The sequence below is a fragment of the Staurois parvus genome, unplaced genomic scaffold (genome assembly GCF_062004578.1).
Source record: "Staurois parvus isolate SC_StPar_1 unplaced genomic scaffold, SC_StPar_1.0 ptg000845l, whole genome shotgun sequence".
NCBI classification, from domain to species: Eukaryota; Metazoa; Chordata; class Amphibia; order Anura; family Ranidae; genus Staurois; species Staurois parvus.
In genome coordinates this window covers 1,692,699-1,712,500 of record NW_028318641.1, presented here as the reverse complement: position 1 = coordinate 1,712,500, position 19,802 = coordinate 1,692,699, and the positions used below count along the sequence as shown (strand labels likewise).

The window sequence follows — 19,802 nt, the reverse complement described above, 5'->3', positions numbered from 1 at the left end:
CCTATTTTTGGGGGCATCTATTGGATATGTATCTCCTGGCCTCCAAATTGTGAAGACTAGCTTGTAGCCCCTGGACATCACATCTTTTACCCATGCATTTGAGATTCTTTTTAACCATATTTCCACAACCTGGAGGCCAGGAGCTATATAGCCGACAGATGCCCCCAACTTTGGAGAGTTCATTCACTGCGAAGATTTGCCTGCAGGTTTGAAAGATTTAGGAGCACAGGACTTGCTGTGGAAGTCCTAGATTTAGGTCTGGCTTTGGAATGGGAATCTTGTAAGAAACAAAATGGAACTCTTTTTAGAATCAGAGGCTGGAAAATGATTCCCAGGTTGAGGCATAGTCTTCTTTTGCTGAGGTAAAAAAGTACAGTGACCTCTTTACTAAAAGTATCTAAGGGAGTGCCAAAATGTTGATCTCTGTCAAAAAGTATAGGCAGCAAGACTTTTTTGCACTTGTTTTTAGCAGACCCACATTTTTGTTCAACATGTCTACAGACGTGGCCAATCAATGAAATTGGTGGAGAAGCGGTTTAACCTTAAATTGTGGAGGAGCTTCTTTACGGTTAGAATGGTAAGGATGTGGAACTCCCTTCCACAATCAGTGGAGTCAGCAGGAAGTGTCTATTTCATAAAACTCTTGGATAGACATCTTAGCGTAGCCAATATACAGGGATACGGGAAGTGCTGGAGACATAAATGCATACACACACCCATACAGGTTAAACTGCATGGACCGATATCTTCATTTAACTTCACCAACCAGGAGATTCATATGAAAAAGCCAAGTTATAATCCTACACCCACAGTTGATCCAGAGGAAGGCAAAAAAACCCCAGCAAAGCACAATCCAATTTTCTCCTGAAGGGAAAAAAAATTCCTTCCTGATCCCCCAAGAGGCAATCAGATATTCCCTGTATCAACTTTACCTATAAATGTTATATCCAGTTATATTCTGTGTATCCAAGAAAGAATCCAGGACTTTCCTACAACAATCCACTGAGCTGGCCAGAACTAACTCCTGAGGGAGTCTATTCCACATTTTCACAGCTCTCACTGTGAAGAAACCTTTCCGTGTTTGGAGATTAAATTTATTTTCCTCCAGACTTTATTCATTTAAATGTTAAAAATTAATAAAACTGATTTTTTTTATCCCAAAGATAATTGTAAAATATACATCGTGGCCCTCCTACTGAGAAGACAGGGGGACCCCTGGTGTAGAACATCACTGTTCATGATCTGTAGTCCAGAACTAGAGAAAAATCCACACAAATACATCACTCAGAACGACTTGGTGTTTCTTCAGTAACAGTTTATTTTCTTTTTCACATATTTAATTCTAATAAATACCAGACATGCATTTGTCATGTTGAAGAAAACCTGGACTAAAAAATATGGAAGCCGTCATTCCTAACTATGTCTTCTAAAAAGGTTAGTGGCCTGGCTGCTGGTAATCCAAGAGCTTTAGTATTTTCTAAAGCCAGCCATAGATGGATGCAATCCATCAATCCATGCAGTTGGTTGTACTGTAGTCAATCGATGGACAACCAGCCTGTCAGATTTTTTTTTCATGCAATCACTGCCAGTGAGTTCTGACGTCATTTTCTGCCTACTAGCTTTGGATCGGGGGCTCAAAAAGAACCAAAGCTAGAGAGTGACAGGCGAGCAGCATTCTCATACAGAATTGAGACAGAACCTCTCCCTAAAGGGGAATTTCTGCTTTATGTCCTCCCACCCCCTCCTCTACTGCTTTTGGGAATTGTTTTTTTTTTTTGGGGGGGGGGGCAGGTACCCGTTCCCACTTCTGGTCAGATCGCCTAGGCAATTCCACCGTATTGTAGAGTTTTTTTTTTTACAAACAGGCTGAAGATCCTTCTTAAGCAATGACAGCCCCATATTTCCCTCAGCACAGGTTTCCTTTAAAATAAAAATACAGAGGGAGGTCAAATACATGCAAATAACAAGATTGTGTTCTCTGTGATTCTCCACCATGTTTGTAGTCACGTCAGGCCTTCAGCAGATTGCAGTACCTAGTCTCCATTTCCCAGTGTAACTGCTCAATTTTCACTGGCCCTAACGTACTCATGGCTCGGCTCACCAATGGAGAATACAACAGACAAATGTTTATATAAAAAAGCATTTAGCACCCATGGAGTCAATAGATTTACCTTTATTCATGTCACAAACGCCTCGGAGGTTGCTCCCAGTTATATCTGAATGTGAACCGTTGATGAATGGGTGATAGGTAGGATCACAAAGTGTCTATCAACGGAGGCCACAATGAAAAACAGTATAGCCCGACATAACCAGACCCCAATTTAAGATATGAACCATGGCCTCAGAGTTTCAGAAATGCACCAAATGCCCTAAACCTATCATCCCGACACCTATAACTTCCTCTGCAGCCAACATGAACACCCCATTACTTCTTGTGCCCAACCCATATCATCTCTCCTTCACACCTAACCTCCACCCACTTCTTTACCACCACCCATATTGCACAATATGCTCCCCTTTTCCAGAGGAAACTAAATTAGCTCCACAATTACTTAAAGTAGAATTCCACGCTAAACCTAACTAGCCTTAACATGATACCTGCCCCCTCCACCTATTCTGACTAACCTGTGTAAGAAAGATGTATATACTTACCTATTTTCAGTCCGATCCTGTCTGGTCGTGTGATCATCTGTGTCAGCCAGTGGTGGCTGCAGGGAAGAGGAGCGAGTGCTCAACAACGGTTGAGTTCCCGGGAGCGGCGACGTCGCTCTTCGTCTCCCGGGAGCGGCGACGTCACTCTTCGTCTCCCGGGAGCGGCGACGTCACTCTTCGTCTCCCGGGAGCGGCGACGTCACTCTTCGTCTCCCGTAGCCTACTCGTTGTCAGCACTACCTCCTCTCCCTTGCAGGTGGTTCTGACCGATACTGGGGAGTCAGATCACATGACCAGACCAAAGCAGCCTGAAAATAAGTATGTACTGTACATCTCTTTTACGCAGGATAGCCAACATAGGCATCAGGAGCAGGGAGGCAGCATTCTAAAGGCTAGTAAGATTTAGTCGGGAATTCTACTTTAATGATGCTGTGAAGAACATTTCAATATTGTTAGGTAGGCCTCATGGACCCTGCAGAAGCTGGGGCCCCCAATGCAACCACAAACACTGCTAAACTTGTATTCACACCATTGATGCTGAATGCATGTGGCTCAGTGTTACTACAAATAGGTAACTATCGCCATGTGTTATCACAGCTTGAACTCGGCTATAAGGAGCTGCCACTGGTCCAGCGGGAACAGCAAGCCCAACTACCTACACATGTAGGATCTCTAGATATCTGTGCTTAAAAATGTACACTCACCGGCCACTTTATTAGGTACGCCTGTTCAATTGCTTGGTAACACAAATTGCTAACCAGCCAATCACATGGCAGCAACTCAATGCATTTAGGCATGTAGATGTGGTGAAGATGACTTGAAGTTCAAACCGATTAATGTGAAAGGGGATTTAAGTGACTTTGAACGTGGCATGGCTGTTGGTGCCAGACGGGCTGGTCTGAGTATTTCAAAAACTGCTGATCTACTGGGATTGTCACCCACAACCATCTCTAGGGATTACAGAGAATGGTCCGAAAAAGAATATTATCCAGTGAGCGGCAGTTGTGTGGATGAAAATGCCTTATTGGTGTCACAGGAGAATGGACAGACTGGTTGCTGTGACATTCAGATGGTAGGGTCAGAATTTGGTGTAAACAACATGAAAGCATGGATCCATCCTGCCTTGTATCAACGGTTCAGGCTGGTGGTGGTGGTGTCATGGTGTGGTGGATCCATCCTGCCTTGTATCAATGGTTCAGGCTGGTGGTGGTGTCATGGTGTGGTGGATCCATCCTGCCTTGTATCAATGGTTCAGGCTGGTGGTGGTGGTGTCATGGTGTGGTGGATCCATCCTGCCTTGTATCAATAGTTCAGGCTGGTGGTGGTGGTGTCATGGTGTGGTGGATCCATCCTGCCTTGTATCAATGGTTCAGGCTGGTGGTGGTGGTGTCATGGTGTGGTGGATCCATCCTGCCTTGTATCAATGGTTCAGGCTGGTGGTGGTGTAATGGTGTGGTGGATCCATCCTGCCTTGTATCAATGGTTCAGGCTGGTGGTGGTGGAATGGTGTGGGGGGGGGGGGAATTTTCTTGGCACTAGCAAGGTGTACCTAATAAAGTGGCCGGTGAGTGTATGATGATTCTTGTACAGTACATTTAATAACCCTGACACAGCAAAAATATATACCCTTGTATGTTCTAAATACCTTACAGTAGTCAAAAATAGTTTAATCAAAATCCCCATATCTAGTGCAAGATAAATTCTTAATGAGAACGGAGCTTAAAAAAAAAAAAAAAAAAAAAAAAAATTGCTATAGTTAGTCGTGCCCAAGCTTTATATTTACCCTTTTGTTTGGAATTCCTCCTTAAAAATAGAGGTGCACTTTCAATTTTGTGAGTGTGTCTGGATCCCCCTGTGCCTATATGCTCACAGCTGTATGTATGCAGTATAAGATTAAGGCACCGCTGTCTCCGAGAGTTAGTATCATGACGTCTGGATTGAGGTGATGAAGACACTACTCTGCTGCTCATGGTTCTCCTTGCTGGAGTGTCTGCCATGAGGAAGCAAAGCCATGCTTCTGCAAAGATTGCAGACTCCATACAGACATGCAGTAATGGGGTGGAATCAGCTCCAGGGAGACCACAGTCTTGGTGACAAGTCTTTTGCCCTCTGTCTTCCTTTTTCTGGGCACATCTTCTACAGTTCAGTTCTTTAAGTAGACAAAAAATATTATTCTCAGGGATTTAGCACCATCAGGTTAAGATTTTGTAACAGGTTTTACCGTTGGTCCACCTACTTACAACAAGCAGTCACGATTTGCTGCAAACATATTCCAATGTAAACTGAGCAAGTTATATTGATCTATAATAGTACCATTTGTTAAAGCCTAACTCCAGGCCTTAGTAAAGTGTAAATAGTTCATCGTTCATTAATAGTTCATCCAAAACAATCTATTTACAGTGGGTATAGAAAAGAATACCCCGCCCCCTTTAAAGTAATCACATTTTGTTGCTTTGGAGCCTGAAATGAAGACAGACATTTGTTGTTTTATCTAGTTGTATAACATCCAACGTAACTGAACTTGAGCAGTTCTGCAAAGAAGAGCGGGCAAATATTGCAAAGTTTAGATGTGAAAAGTTAGTAGAGACATCCCAACAGACTAAAGGCTGGAATTAAAGCAAAAGGTGATTCAACAAAACACTGACACAAGGGGAGAAATCCTTTTTCCAACTCAGAATTTTTTTTTTTTTTTAAAAAATCAACAAAATCACTGACATGTCGGTGTTATATCTTTCACTTGGATGTTCTAAGTTATGAGTAAATGCAGCTGGATAAAACAAAAACTGTGTCTGTCTTCATTTCAGGCTGCAAAGCAGTAAAATTTGATTATTTTAAAGTGGGGCGATTCTTTTCTATACCCGCTGGTGCAGCGGCTGTGTACACTGTATAAACCGTGTGTATATATATATATATATATATATATATATATATATATATATATATATATATATATATATATATATTATAGCTATAACACCATACAGTATACAACACCATGTTCCAGTACTGGGATGGGGATCTCCAGTCCCATTCCCAGAACAAAACTGAGTTGGGCTAAGAGCTGCTCAGCCATTCACAGACAGCTTTGAATTCCATGGCTGAGAGAGAGGCGGGCAGATGATGTCACCATCTCTGCCTCAGCCAATCAGAGGAAGCTTTGTATTAGTTTCAGGAATACAATTGCTCCCCAAGAATGGCTGAGCAGCTCCCAACCTGACTTGATTTTGTGCCGGAGTGGGACGAGAAAAGGAGCGGACTGACCATTTGGAAACTCGGGCAGTGCCTGAGGGCCCGGGGTCAGTAGGGGGCCCCATGAGATGCCCCTGGTACCTTTTTCATAGGCTTTTTTGAGTTTGGGCAAAGACACAATTGCCCGGAGGCCCCATGAGTTGTCAGTCCGCCCCTGGATGAGAAGCCTCCATTCCACTGCCGAATCACAGCGGTGTATACTGTATGAGGTGTGACAACTTCACTCCTGGAATGCCCATGGTGTAGCACTATGGTGGTGAGTCACACAGCCATTCACACTCACGCGTATTCTGACATGTTCTAACTTTCACGCTCGAGTCACTGACCTGTGGAATCTAAAGCAGCAGATTAACATCAAATTTTGCGTGAAAATTGGCAAAACTGGGAGTGATACTTTAGCTCTGTTACATCAGGCTTATGGTGAACATTACATGCAGAAATCAAGTGTTTTTGAATGGCATAGCCAGTTTAAGGAGGGGCGGGAAGATGTCCACGATGACGCAAAAAGTGAGCAGCCAAAAACACAGTTACAGGAAGCTGTGAGGAAAAGAGCGGAACTCAGGCCTGCCAAGTGGATCCTCCACCACGACAATGGTCCAGCACATGATGCGTTAAGTATTTGTGAGTCCCTGGCCCAAAAATCCATTCCAAAACTTGACCAACCACCTTATTCCCCTGACTTAGCACCATGCGACTTTCAGCTGTTTACAAAATTAAAAAATGCCTTAAAAAAGGACACAGATGTAATGACATTCTGAACATCCAGCGCACCTCGCGACAAAGATACTGCGCAGCATTCCAGAAAACAGATTTCAGGAATGTTTCTGGCAGTAGCACAGACATCTAGAAAAGTGCGTCACTTCACAAGGGGACTTTAATTCCTGGAATGGACTGCAAAAAAAATAAAGTTTGCTTACCTGTACATTAAAGTGACACTAAACCTGGGTTCACATATGTGCGGTGCGGTATATCGCATGTGATTCGCACAAGGACCGCACCGCATTCCTGTGCAAATCACATGCGATTTGTGTGCGGTGCGATCGGAGCCGTACATTTTGTATGGCTCTAATCGCACTGCACCCACGCCAAAAACTTGCAAGACCCTTTTTTGGGTCCGCACTGGAATCGGATCGCATGGGTATTCACACATATACGATCCAATTCTGCACATCGCACCGCGTTTTGCGGACCGCTTTCGGGGTGTTGTTAACATACACACTCGCAGCGGTTCGCATGAACGGGGTGTGATTCTGATGCGGTGTGGAATTTGCTGCGCACTGCATCCGTTTGAACCCGGCTAAAGGTTTGGGTTTTCTTAATAGGTTATACTTACCTGCTCTGTGCAGTGGTTTTGTACAGAGCCACCCCGATCCTCCTCCTCTCAGGTCTCCCGCTGGCCGATCCTGGCTCCTCCCCCCTTGACCAATGCCCCCAATAGCAAGTCACTTGCTATGAGGGCACTGGTGTGTGCTCTCTCCAGAACCCCGCTACATGCGTCCATAAGACACAGAGCCACGGCTCAGCCCCGCCCCCCACTCTCTTCTTACTTGCTGTGATTGACAGCAGTGGGAGCTAAATGTCTCAGCCAATGAGGAGAGGGAAACCTGAGTCCCCTGTACACATTGCTGGATCATGAGGGGGCTCAGGTAAGTATTGTGGAAGGGGGGGGGGGGTTGGTGGGAGCAGGCCACAGAAGATTTTTTACCTTTATGCATGAATGTTTAGAACCTGTAGAACCACTTTAAAATGGTCACATCTCTCATGTGGCATCAGCTACACGCACATATATACATATACACACACATACATATATATATATACACACACACACACACACACACACACACACACACACACACACACACATATATACAGGGGTGGACTGACCATTTGGAAACTCGGGCACTGCCCGAGGTCCCGGGGTCAGTAGGGGGCCCCCATGAGATGCCCCTGGTACCCTCTTCATAGGCTTTTTTGAGTTTGGGCAAGGACACAGGGGCCCCATGATCCCCTATTGCCCGGGGACAACATGAGTTGTCAGTCCGCATATATATATATATATATATATAGCCACACACAGGAATTTGTTCATTTGGCCCAGACTAGCTATTTAAACTTCACTAAACCCGGAGTTAGACTTTAATCCACAACTCACAATCAGCAATTCGTATGGATGGAATGAAGTAGATGGCATTTGCAGAGGTGAGATCTGTGATAGCCACAGCTGTGTACATGGTCATTTTTTCCGCTCTCACTTGCTTAGGCCAATAAATATTGTAAATTCGGGCACTTACTAGGTTCTAGCACCGTAATGTTCATATTCGATAACATAGAACAATAACAGTCTCAGAGAAGTCATCTATAACAGGGATAGTTGATAGACTCACCCGGTTATATTGTGGTGGCGGGTCGCTCAGACACAATGTGCGCACCCCTGCATTCTTTAGCTAGACTACCGACATGGGAAAGCAGCCTTAGCAATGCAGACGGGTTGTAAGGAAAGAGCTTCTTTCTGTACAGCCTATTAATGGCTCCCTGAAGGTCTTCCAAGCACTGGACTGCCCTCTGCTGGGTACCCCGGCCATGACACGCGTTGCCTCCAGCTTGTGCACTTGGCTGTGAAGGATGGGTTATTGGACACGGGGCTTTCAGCTCCAACTTTTTCATGTGTTTATCTATATCTGTGCTGTCAGCCTCTGCAGAGTGTGCAATGACAGGATCGTGCTTACGGTCTGCAGATTCGGACTCGGAATCTTCTGAGCTGTCATAGTCTACAAGGCGTTGAAGGGCACCCAGAGAGGAGCTTACACAGCCAGATGGGGAAGAAGGTGTTGAATGCTTGGTATGACTGACTGGGGAAGAGGCAGGACTGCCCATGTCCATAGGAGTTGGTGAAAGCAGATTAGGAAAACGAATGCGGTCGCTCTGAATTTGTGTTGCTTTCACCGATTGCTGTGGACAGAAAAAGACACTGGACACAGTGGATGGGTGGAAACATCCGGACTTATCAAATAAAGTACATATGAGACAGAACCGAGGCCAGTCGGAATTCAGCAGCTTCAGGTACCTGACAAAGTATTCCAGGAAGCAGGTCTCTGAGGAGATCAGAAAATCCAGCAGCACCGATGAATCATACAAAACATTGCTGAGCAGGAACAGGAAGATGCAGTGAGGGTCGCAACCCGCCTGATGTGAGGACCCGCTCCATACGGACTTCTCCGGTTCACAGCTTCTAGATTGCGAACAAAGGCTGCAACAAGAGACTAATTAATATGCAAAGCAAGGTCTGTCTGTTCATAGGTAACAGTAAAATACAGAGCAGGAAAAACATTCAGAACCAGGAGTGATGGGTAGTGAAAAAGATGAAGGAGAATACACTGGGATAGTCCCGACTACTACAGTTCAATCTGCATGTCACAGCATTTTATCCTGCAAGGTGCATGAGGGGATCACATGTTAGCCCCAATTAGAGACAGGAAGGCCTAGGGGAAAAAAAAAGCTTTTTTTTTTTTTTCCAAAGCCATTAGGGGGAAAAAGTGTGGAATATGTTCTTTGAATACCATGTCATAAGCATATTATTTATCATTTTCAAAGAACATATTCCACACTTTTCCCCCCTAATTTTTACAGGAAAAACAAAAATGGCTTTGGAAAAAAAAAAAAAAAAAAAAAAAAAGCTTTGTTACTCAACCGGGGCTCTGCCAAGATCTGCCCATTCATCACAAGTAGGAGACGGGAGGATTGCATCCCCACATAGCTTACAGTAAAGCTGCAGAGGGCAATAACTCAGGAGGCCCTCCCCTCCTGTCTGCCCCAGGTGCCTGTGTATGACATCACTCAGGAGGCCCTCCCTCCCTGTGTGTGACATCACTCAGCAGGCCCTCCCTCCCTGTGTGTGACATCACTCAGCTGGCCCTCCCCTCCTGTCTGCCCCAGGTGCCTGTGTATGACATCACTCAGGAGGCCCTCCCTCCCTATGTGACATCACTCAGCAGGCCCTCCCTCCCTGTGTGTGACATCACTCAGCTGGCCCTCCCATCCTGTCTGCCCCAGGTGCCTGTGTGTGACATCACTCAGGAGGCCCTCCCTCCCTGTGTGTGACATCACTCAGGAGGCCCTCCCTGTGTGTGACATTACTCAGGAGGCCCTCCCCTCCTGTCTGCCCCAGGTGCCTGTGTGTGACATCACTCAGGAGGCCCTCCCTCCCTGTGTGTGACATCACTCAGCAGGCCCTCCCTCCCTGTGTGCGACATCACTCAGCAGGCCCTCCCCTCCTGTCTGCCCCAGGTGCCTGTGTGTGACATCACTCAGGAGGGACAAGAGAGGAGAGCGGGATCAGCATGCCAGACATGATCCCGAAACTATCCTAAGCTACTCTGCAAGAGGAAAACTGCTACAAACCCCAGTATTGTACCCTCCAGTACGGTTTCCTGCTAGCCCCCGTGCTGTGCTCCACTGCCCTACCCCCATACTCTTCCATCCTGCTTCCCTATACTGTTCTCCTCTGCCCCCCCCCCCCCCCCCGTACTGTTCCCTCCTGCTTCCCATACAGTTCTCACCTGGCCCCCCTGCACCGTTTCCTCCTGCCCCCCCTATACAGTTCTCTCCTGGCCCCCCTGTACTGTGCTGTGCTCTTCTACCCCTCCCCCCCTGTACTGTTCTCTCCTGAGCCCCAACCCCATACAGTTCTCTCCTACCCTCCTCCCCCATACAGTTCTCTCCTGGCCCCCCTGTGCTGTGCTCTTCTACCCCTTCCCACCCTGTACTGTTCCCTCCTGAGCCTCAACCCCATACAGTTCTCTCCTGGTCCCCCCTGCACTGTTCTCTCCTCCCCTCCCCCCTATACAGTTCTCTCCTGGCCCCCCTGCACTGTTCTCTCTTACCCTCCCCCCCCATACAGTTCTCTCCTGGCCCCCCTGTGCTGTGCTCTTCTGCCCCCTCCCCCATACTGTTCCCTCCTGAGCCCCAACCCCATACAGTTGTCTCCTGGCCCCCCTGCACTGTTGCCTGCTGATCTCCTGTACACTACTTATCTCAAGTTTGACCCAGAATTTGTCTGTGCAAAAAAAAAAATTTAAAAATAAAGAAAAAAACCCAAGCACAAGTTTCACGATAAGGAGGTAAGTTTTAATATTTTATTGTTTAATGCCCCCGCTGCATGGGGCGAAGGCACTTCAGTGCAATGTCCATCCCCACTGCTGGAAGCATTGTTGATATGTTTTATAACAGAAAGGTAAACCGAGTTGCAGTTTTACAGCCTCCTTGGCCCCTCCACTGGACTTCTACCATTACAGCCTGATAGGGCTGTACACATGCTGTGGCCCCGGCAATTTTAACTCTGACAGGTGGTGCCGAATGTCAAACTTTGCAGTCGAACTTTCCCACTGAGATAAATTGGGCCGCACAACCGGAACCGAGAGCCAACCAGGCAACTTGGCTTTCAGTTGCAGCACGGTCCAGCAATGGTAAAAAGAAAAAAAAAAAAAAAAAAAAACCTACCACTGCTATACAGTTCTCTGAAAAGCAATCCACCACATATCACTTTTGCAGGGCAGTAGGCAGCATTATTGCCTGTCTGAACGAGCCCTCAGGCAAGCAACAGTGTCACTCTACAGAGCACACTGAATCTACAGCTCACCCACTGTGGTTTTGTATCCAGGAACCTCATAGAAGTGGTAAGACTCCAGCCTGGTGAATGAACATTCTCAAACACCAATGGGGGGGGGGTGGTAAAGTTAAGCATCATTGTGAATGGTTAGGCATGTCAAATTTAGGAGTGTTTTGGCTGCATGTAGCCCTCTTACTCCTTCACAGCCATAAATTGGTTTATTCATTTAAATCAGGCCCCAGTTTGTTTTATTTCTCAACTGTGCATATTTCACATCACCAATCTTGTCTCCAAATATCACCCAAACCGTCCTCTCCGCTCCTCCCACGACCCCCTGCTTTCTAGCTCCCTTGTCTCCTCGTCACCAGGACTTCTCCAGAGCCTCCCCATCCTCTGGAACTCTCTACCCCAATTTATCAGACTATCGCCTACTCTGCTCACTTTTAGGTGATCTCTGAAAACCTCTCTTCAGGGAAGCCTATCCTGCCCTCAGCTAATAATGGAATCTTCTACTCTTCCTACCAGTCCATCCCCCACAGTTACTGCCTTTTGTACCACTAGCCCCTCCCTCTTAGATTGTAAGCTCCAAGGAGCAGGGCCCTCCTAACCCTCTTGTATTGAACTGTATTGTATTTCAATATTTTGTAAAGCGCTGAGCAAACTGTTGGCGCTCTATAAATCCTGTATAATAATAATTTTCTAGAGTTTCCCAAGTGGATGCAGGAACACTGAGAAATGGCACTGGCACCAAAGGAAACATGCCAGAAGCCTGGGCCTTTGGCAAGTATCTTACCTTTCATTGCCTTTTTGTTTGTAGTAACATTTTTAACATTGGGTGGGATTAAACAAAAATAGGGATTATATCAATTTTAGGCAAGGTCCACCATTTTCCTTTGTGTTTGTATTCAATACACTCACCTAGGATTGTGCTGGTACATCTTGAGCAAACACTTGGCAACCTCCAACATGTCATCATCTTGCTCCATGAAGGTCAGAGACACCCACTCACAAGGGTGCACCAGCTCCTTCCACTCATTATGGTGCTTTAGGAATTTCAGGAGGTGAGCCATCAGAATGTCCAGAGCCAGAACCTCAGTCTGCCCTGAAACACAGAACACAACTCTGATCAGTCTCATAGCCCTTACCTGGTAATCACACCAGACGGGACTGCTCTGTCCTGGTACCTGAAGGGTTTGTACACTGAGCATAGCTGCCCCATTAAGGTTTACTGGAGTTTAAAATGACACATTAAATAATAATTCTGATAGCGGAGATAGAAGGGCTTTTGGAAGTTCAATGCGAACCTTTACAAGTCTGCAGTAATACATCCCAGACATGTCACAATGTACAGCAACAATAATGGTTTCAAAAATGTAATTGCATTATTAAAAATCTGTCCATTACTCTGTCTAGGCCGAGATGAGGTCATCAGTCTGCTGCGCACAAGAGGAAGCGTTTTTTCACAAAAAATAATAAAAAACGGACAATTTTTTTGCAGATAAAAAAATGTGCATTTACTATTTTTGTTTTGGGAGCCAGAAAAGCACTACACCAACGATCAGCAGACTGCGTGTGCCATGCAGAACTCCTGCAGACCTGTCAGTGTATCTGTGCTCTTGTACCTCATATGGGCAAGCAGATACACACTGACAGAAGAATCAATGAACTGGTAGTTCATGGAGAACGACAAGGTGACAGCCGCAAAGGCCGTCAGAACTTGTAGTTTTCCCATTCACAGAATAATGTCAATGAATGACGCAGCACATTTTTTTAAAATTCCGACAGCTAGCGGGGGAAGAAGATCCCCCACTAGCTGTCAAAAGGGGGATCACGGGGTGGTCCTTTTGTAGCATGTTATATGGGTTATGGCACCGCTCCAAGCTATGTGTATGTCAGATGTCCATAATCTCTGACCATCTCCTGTACCGTGTCCGCAGTCTGACCATCCCCTGTACCGTGTCCGCAGTCTCTGACCATCCCCTGTACCGTGTCCGCAGTCTCTGACCATCTCCTGTACCGTGTCCGCAGTCTCTGACCATCTCCTGTACCGTGTCCGCATTCTCTGACCATCCCCTGTACCGTGTCAGCATTCTCTGACCATCCCCTGTACCGTGTCCGCATTCTCTGACCATCCCCTGTACCGTGTCCGCATTCTCTGACCATCCCCTGTACCGTGTCCGCATTCTCTGACCATCCCCTGTACCGTGTCCGCATTCTCTGACCATCCCCTGTACCGTGTCTGCAGTCTCTGACCATCCCCTGTACCGTGTCCGCAGTCTCTGACCATCTCCTGTACCGTATCCGCAGTCTCTGACCATCTCCTGTACCGTGTCCGCAGTCTCTGACCATCTCCTGTACCGTGTCTGCATTCTCTGACCATCTCCTGTACCGTGTCAGCAGTCTCTGACCATCTCCTGTACCGTGTCTGCATTCTCTGACCAATCTCTTGTGCTTACTTTTATTGATAATGTTCATATCAACGTTTGGGATGCTTTTGAGCTCCCATCAACCAATGAACCTCTTCAAACCTGGTGTTCATCCAGCTTACTGCAGCAATCAAAGGGTGCAAAGGTTCATCTAAGGATCATGGGAAGAAAATGATAAAAGGAACCTTGTTTATCATGGCCCTTAAAAGTGTTTGTAAACCCTTACATATAACCAGTGAAGTGACTGGCCTCAGGTGATACACAGAGATAACACAAATGCTCCTACATAAGTTGTACCCATTTATCAGCAGTCTTCTCTATTCTATGTCCGTTCAAAGTGCAGAATTTACACAGGATCTCTCTGCTCTGAAAATTTGGGGGTGGGGAGCTGAAGTTGCATCAGTGAGGAGACCTCTGAGAGCTGATTGAAGGGAAGAGACACACCTACGTTGACAGAGCACACAGGAACTGAGCTTAGGCTGTCAATCAATCACAAGCTGTGCCCTTCCCTGTCACCTTTTTTTTGCTTGGTGTCAGGAAAACTTATCAGAAGTTACTCATTTTAATAGCAGAGATATGAGACAGTGGACAGAAATTATACTTATATACAGAAATATCAGACTGGGTGTCGCTCCACTTCCTTAAACTGAACCTCTCCAAAACCGAGCTCCTAGTCTTCCCCCCCAGCCCGCACACCACCCCCCCACTGACTTCTCCATCACATCCAACAACGCCACCAACAAACCCGCCCTGCAGGCCAGAGTACTTGGTGTCATTCTGGACTCGCTTCAGTCCATCCTGAATACGGCTGCCAGACTCATTCACCTTTCCAACCGCTCCATCTCCGCCACCCCCCTCTGCCAATCCCTCCACTGGCTTCTGATTGCGCAACGGATCAAATTCAAAATCCTAACACTGACGTACAAAGCTGTCCACCATACTGCCCCGAACTACATCACTGACCAATACCAATATCCAAGTACCACCCAGCACGCACACTCCGCTCCTCACAAGACCTCCTTCTCTCTAGTTCCCTGGTCTCCTCCTCCCATGCCCGCCTCCAGGACTTCTCCAGGGTGTCACCCATCCTCTGGAACTCCCTGCCCCAACCCATCAGATTATCACCTACTCCCCTCTCCTTTAGGCGCACCCTGAAAACCCATCTCTTCAGGGAAGCCTACCCCACCCCCCGCTAATTGCCGATCTCCTCCACTCTTCCTACCACTCCATCCCCCACAGCTATCTCCTCCTGTGCCACCATCCCCCCCTCCTAGATTGTAAGCTCCAAGGAGCAGGGCCCTCGAACCCCTCGTGTATCACATTGTATTGTTATGGTACTGTCACATGTTCTGTCCCCCTTTGTAATGTACAGCGCTGAGGGAACTGTTGGCGCTATATAAATACTGTATAATAATACTTATTGCTTTGGACTGAGACAAGTACACACTATACAGAGATATGCTGTGTTCACATTTCATATCTGAGGTTTACAACCACTTTAAAGCCTAACTCCACCTTACATTCACACCGGAGATTAAGGCCAGTGAGAACTGTAGCGGTGACTGTAGCCTAAATGTACCTGTAAAATAGTCTATTTGGGCCAAGATGGCCCAAAGTATTTACTGCACTAACAGTTGCTCATGCTGTATAAATTGCATGTAGCCTTGGCGACAGTGTACAGCAGAGTATTCTGGCAGTGGGATGATCACTTTCTGTCCCTTTCCTGGAACAAAATAGAGTCAGACTGAGCCATTCACGGGAAGCTTTGTATTCTATGAATGAATACAAAGCTTCCTGTGACGTCATCCACCTGCCTCTCCACCTCAGCCAATCAGAGGACGTTTTGCATTCTTTCATAGACCACAAAGCTCTCCGTAAATGGCTGAGCAGCGCTCATTCCGACTCTACTTTATCTTGGGAGTAGGATGGGAAGTTCCTGTCTTACTGACCGAACACAGCTCTGTATACTGCATGAAGCTACATACATTTAATACAGCGTGCCCAGCGAGCACACCAGTTAATGCAGTAAATAGTTAGTTTGGGCCAACTTGGCACAACAAACTATTTAAAAGGAACATTAAATGTGGAATTAGGCTTTATGGTGGAAATTCAATAGCTTACACAATTGCTAATAATAATAACAACAATAATAAATACCTACAAAAAAGTGAAAAAAAAAAAAAAAAAAAAAAAAAACACCACACACAAAAAAACACAGCATTCAAGATTATAGCTAAAGGCATGAAATTGAAAAATAAAATCCATTGTGAGAAGTATTACATATGGCTATAATTACAAAGCAATGGATGAGAATTTTTTTTTATCCAGCAAACATTGAAAATTGTCCATAGATAGCAGAGCACCACTGAAATGTCTTTTGCTGCACATTACTAAGTCATTTAAAACCAACGCTTAAAGCATAATATCTGTTTGGACAAAGTGGAGAGGAAGAACTGTGATGTCACAATCTCCCCCTCATCCAATCAGAGAATGCCATGTATTCACTGAAACAAATACAAGGTGTTCGGTCAATTGCAGCAGTGCACAGTGTGGCAGTCACTCAGCACAGGACTTGGAAGATTGCAGAGTTCACCATAGTAGCCCCAACTACTACAGTGATAGTCAGCTTCCCCAGTGACCCCTCAGGTATGAGCTATACTGTACTTACATTGGGCCAAGCGAATATGTAATTAGGACCATATGTAACATTACATGAAATGTCCTATACTACACTAAAATAACAATATGTAGCAGCACATGGATGCTTTTGTGGTTGATTGCATTACCTGATTCTCCATTGTGGACCTGGATTTCCAGGGCTTTGAGAACAGACAGACAGGTGGCTCCCAGAATGACTAAGTCAGGACCATGCTCCGATCCATCATTAACACCCCCAAAGCTGCTTGATCTGTCACTAACAGGGACCTGTAGAAGCCATCCCTGCTGCACAGCACCCAACATTGTCCCAGCCAGGACAGCCAAGTCCTTGTCCAACACTGCATCTTGCTGGTTTGACATAGTGCGGGGAGAAGGCAGGAAATCCTCTCCAGCTTTACACAGCAGACATCTTTTCAGCACCAGTATAACCTGTTTCTTCACAAAGTAAGGAACAGGAGAGGAGATGATGTTCAAGGTTTGAGGCAAGATGGCTGACAGAACATGTTTGCAAAGGGAGACATTTAATTTTAGCTTTGTTTTTAAGGCAACCAAGGTTTCTATAAAATCCAGCAGGCAGGAGAGCTGGCCGCTGGGCTCTTCGACTAGTGCAAGTGGCTGGCATGGAGGGTTGGACAGGCAAGTGAAGATGGTAGAACAGTGTCTTTCAAAGACATTTTCAAGAGGAAGCAAGATCATCAGCAGAAGGTCTGGAAAACAGAAGAGCACATATTACCATTCTAAACATAAAATGTAAAAAATAAATATCACTGCTCCCCGTGTTACTAGTTTCTTTGCTGGAAGTCACATACATATATACACAGTTGTGTTCAAAATAATTGCAGTGTGTTGAAAAAAGTGAATAAAGCTCAAAATCCTTCTAATAGCTTTTATTTCCATCCACACAAATGCATTGGGAACACGACACATTCTATTCCAAATCAGAACATGAAGAAAAATATATCAAATTTGTGTTCCTCTAAATAAAATTGAAGAAAAGTGAATATTAGACGGTTCAAAAAAAAAAAATTGCATTGTTTGTATTCATTATATAAACTGAGAAATGTTTGAAGATTTTGCTTTCCTTTGAATGACTTCATGAATATTTGGTTGTAGTCGCACTGTTTCTGAGAACTGCTGTACATCTGTGTTGCATGGAGTCCCCCAACTTCTGGCCCCTGTGATCAGGTATTCCAGCCCAGGATGATTGGACAACATTCCACAGTTCTTCTCTATTTCTTGGTTTTGCCTCAGAAACTGCATTTTTGATGTCACCCCACAAGTTTTCTATTGGATTAAGATCCGGGGATTGGGCTGGCCACTCCATAACGTCCATCTTGTTGGTCTGGAACCAAGATGTTGCATGTTTTCTGGTGCGTTTGGGGTCGTTGTCTTGTTGGAACACCCATTTCAAGGGCATTTCCTCTTCAGCATAAGGCAGCATGACCTCTTCAAGTATTCTGATGTATTCAAACTGATCCATGATCCCTGGTATGCGATAAATAGGCCCAACACCGTAGTATGAGAAACATCCCCATATCATGATGCTTGCACCACCATGCTTCACTGTCTTCACAGTGTACTGTGGCTTGAATTCAGTGTTTGGGGGTCGTCTGACAAAACTGTCTCCGCCCACTAGACCCAAAAAGAACAATCTTACTTTCATCAGTCCACAAAATGTTGCGCCATTTCTCTTTAGGCCAATCAATGTGCTCTTTGGCAAATTGTAACCTCTTCAGCACAGGTCTTTTTTCCAACAGTGGGACTTTGCGGGGGCTTCTTGCAGATAGCTTGGCTTCACATAGGCGTCTTCTAATTGTAACAGTCCTCACAGGGAACGTCACACCTTCTTTCATCTTCCTGGAGCTGATTGTTGGCTGAGTCCGCGCCATTTTGGCTGTTCTTCTATCCATTCCAATGGTAGTTTTTCGCTTTCTTCCACATCTTTCAGGTTTTGGTTACCATTTTAAAGCATTTGCGATCATTTTAGCTGAGCAGCCTATCATTTTCTGCACTTCTTTATATGTTTTCCCCCCTCCAATCAACTTTTTAATCAAGGTACGCTGTTCTTCTGAACAATGTCTGGAACGACCCATTTTCCTCAGAATTTCAGAGAGAAATGCACTGTAACCAGAATGTACAACATTTGCTGCCTTCTTTCCTTAAATAAGGGCAATAATTTCCACCTGTTTTACAAAGAATGAATGACCTCACTAATAGAACTCCACACTGCTATTATTTTGAACACGCCCCTTTCAATGAGCGATTCAATGACACAGAATCAGCAGCATGCATGTCATGACTGTTGGGTCTGTTGGATTTCTATTACTCTACTACACCTGCTAGTAAATTATTTGCCATGTAGAAATATCATTTCTACCAAAAACAGTGACTGATCAGGTTAGTGATGTCTGACGGCTATTATTTTGAACACAACTGTACATCACAATACAGATGGCTCCCATAACATGTCAAAGCCGTCCCTGCCGGGAGAATACAGTGATTACTGCTAGCAGCTATAATAGGCGCTAGCAATAACTGCATGTAAAATCTGACAGGCTGGTTGTACCTAAGCTGATCGATCAACTTCAGCACATTCAACCTGCCCATACATGGTTCAAATCTTGGGCAGTCCCTATGGCTGACTCTAGAGAGATGTCACTAGCTTCCCCTTCAAAAAAGCCTTTGCATTTACATACAATCACTTGGATATTACCAAACATCTACATGCAGTTACTCTTACCTGTGTTTTGTAGCCTTTCATCTGTGAGGAATCCTTTACAAACAGATACCAGAGATGTCAGGCATGGGATCAATGTTTGTGATCCAGGATCCTGGCAAAGACTTTTCAGACAGAACTGCAACCAGTGAGCATTTACCTCATTCTAGAAAGACATGTATACAAAAACCATACGCTTAACACTTACAAAGCTTAAACTGGTTGTAAAGGTTAAAGGTTTTTTTACCTTAATGCATTCTCTGAATCCAAAAAGGTAAAAAAAAAAAAAAAAAAAACTTTTTTTTTTAAATTTAAATATTTTATTATAAAATTTTCAAAATACCTTTTTACATATACAAAAGCTAATAAAATGTACAAAATAGAAAAAAACAAAAAAACAACAACAACAACATCATGTTTTGCTCCCCTTCCAGACCCCCTAAATACGTTCCTGAGCCCAATTTCGATCCAACACTGTGTTTGAGAGCAGCAG

The 19,802-nt window shown here is 45.1% G+C and overlaps 1 protein-coding gene across 2 annotated transcripts in view; it reads right to left on the bottom strand.

Annotated features, from left to right (window-relative positions):
* Positions 1-1,298: 1,298 nt before the first annotated feature.
* LINS1 (lines homolog 1) overlaps positions 1,299-19,802 on the bottom strand; it is a 54,394-nt gene continuing 35,890 nt past the window's right edge. The window contains exons 5-9 of one of the 2 annotated variants that reach the window (XM_089655530.1): positions 19,334-19,475; positions 16,722-17,300; positions 12,428-12,611; positions 8,289-9,151; positions 1,299-4,801 (exon numbers count right to left, since the gene is read on the bottom strand). In XM_089655530.1, the coding sequence (XP_089511656.1) occupies positions 8,293-9,151; positions 12,428-12,611; positions 16,722-17,300; positions 19,334-19,475 (1,764 nt within the window). In that variant the 3' untranslated portion in view covers positions 1,299-4,801; positions 8,289-8,292. Of the gene's footprint in view, positions 9,152-12,427; positions 12,612-16,721; positions 17,301-19,333; positions 19,476-19,802 lie in introns of both variants that reach the window. The other variant, XM_089655529.1, reaches the window with a different exon arrangement.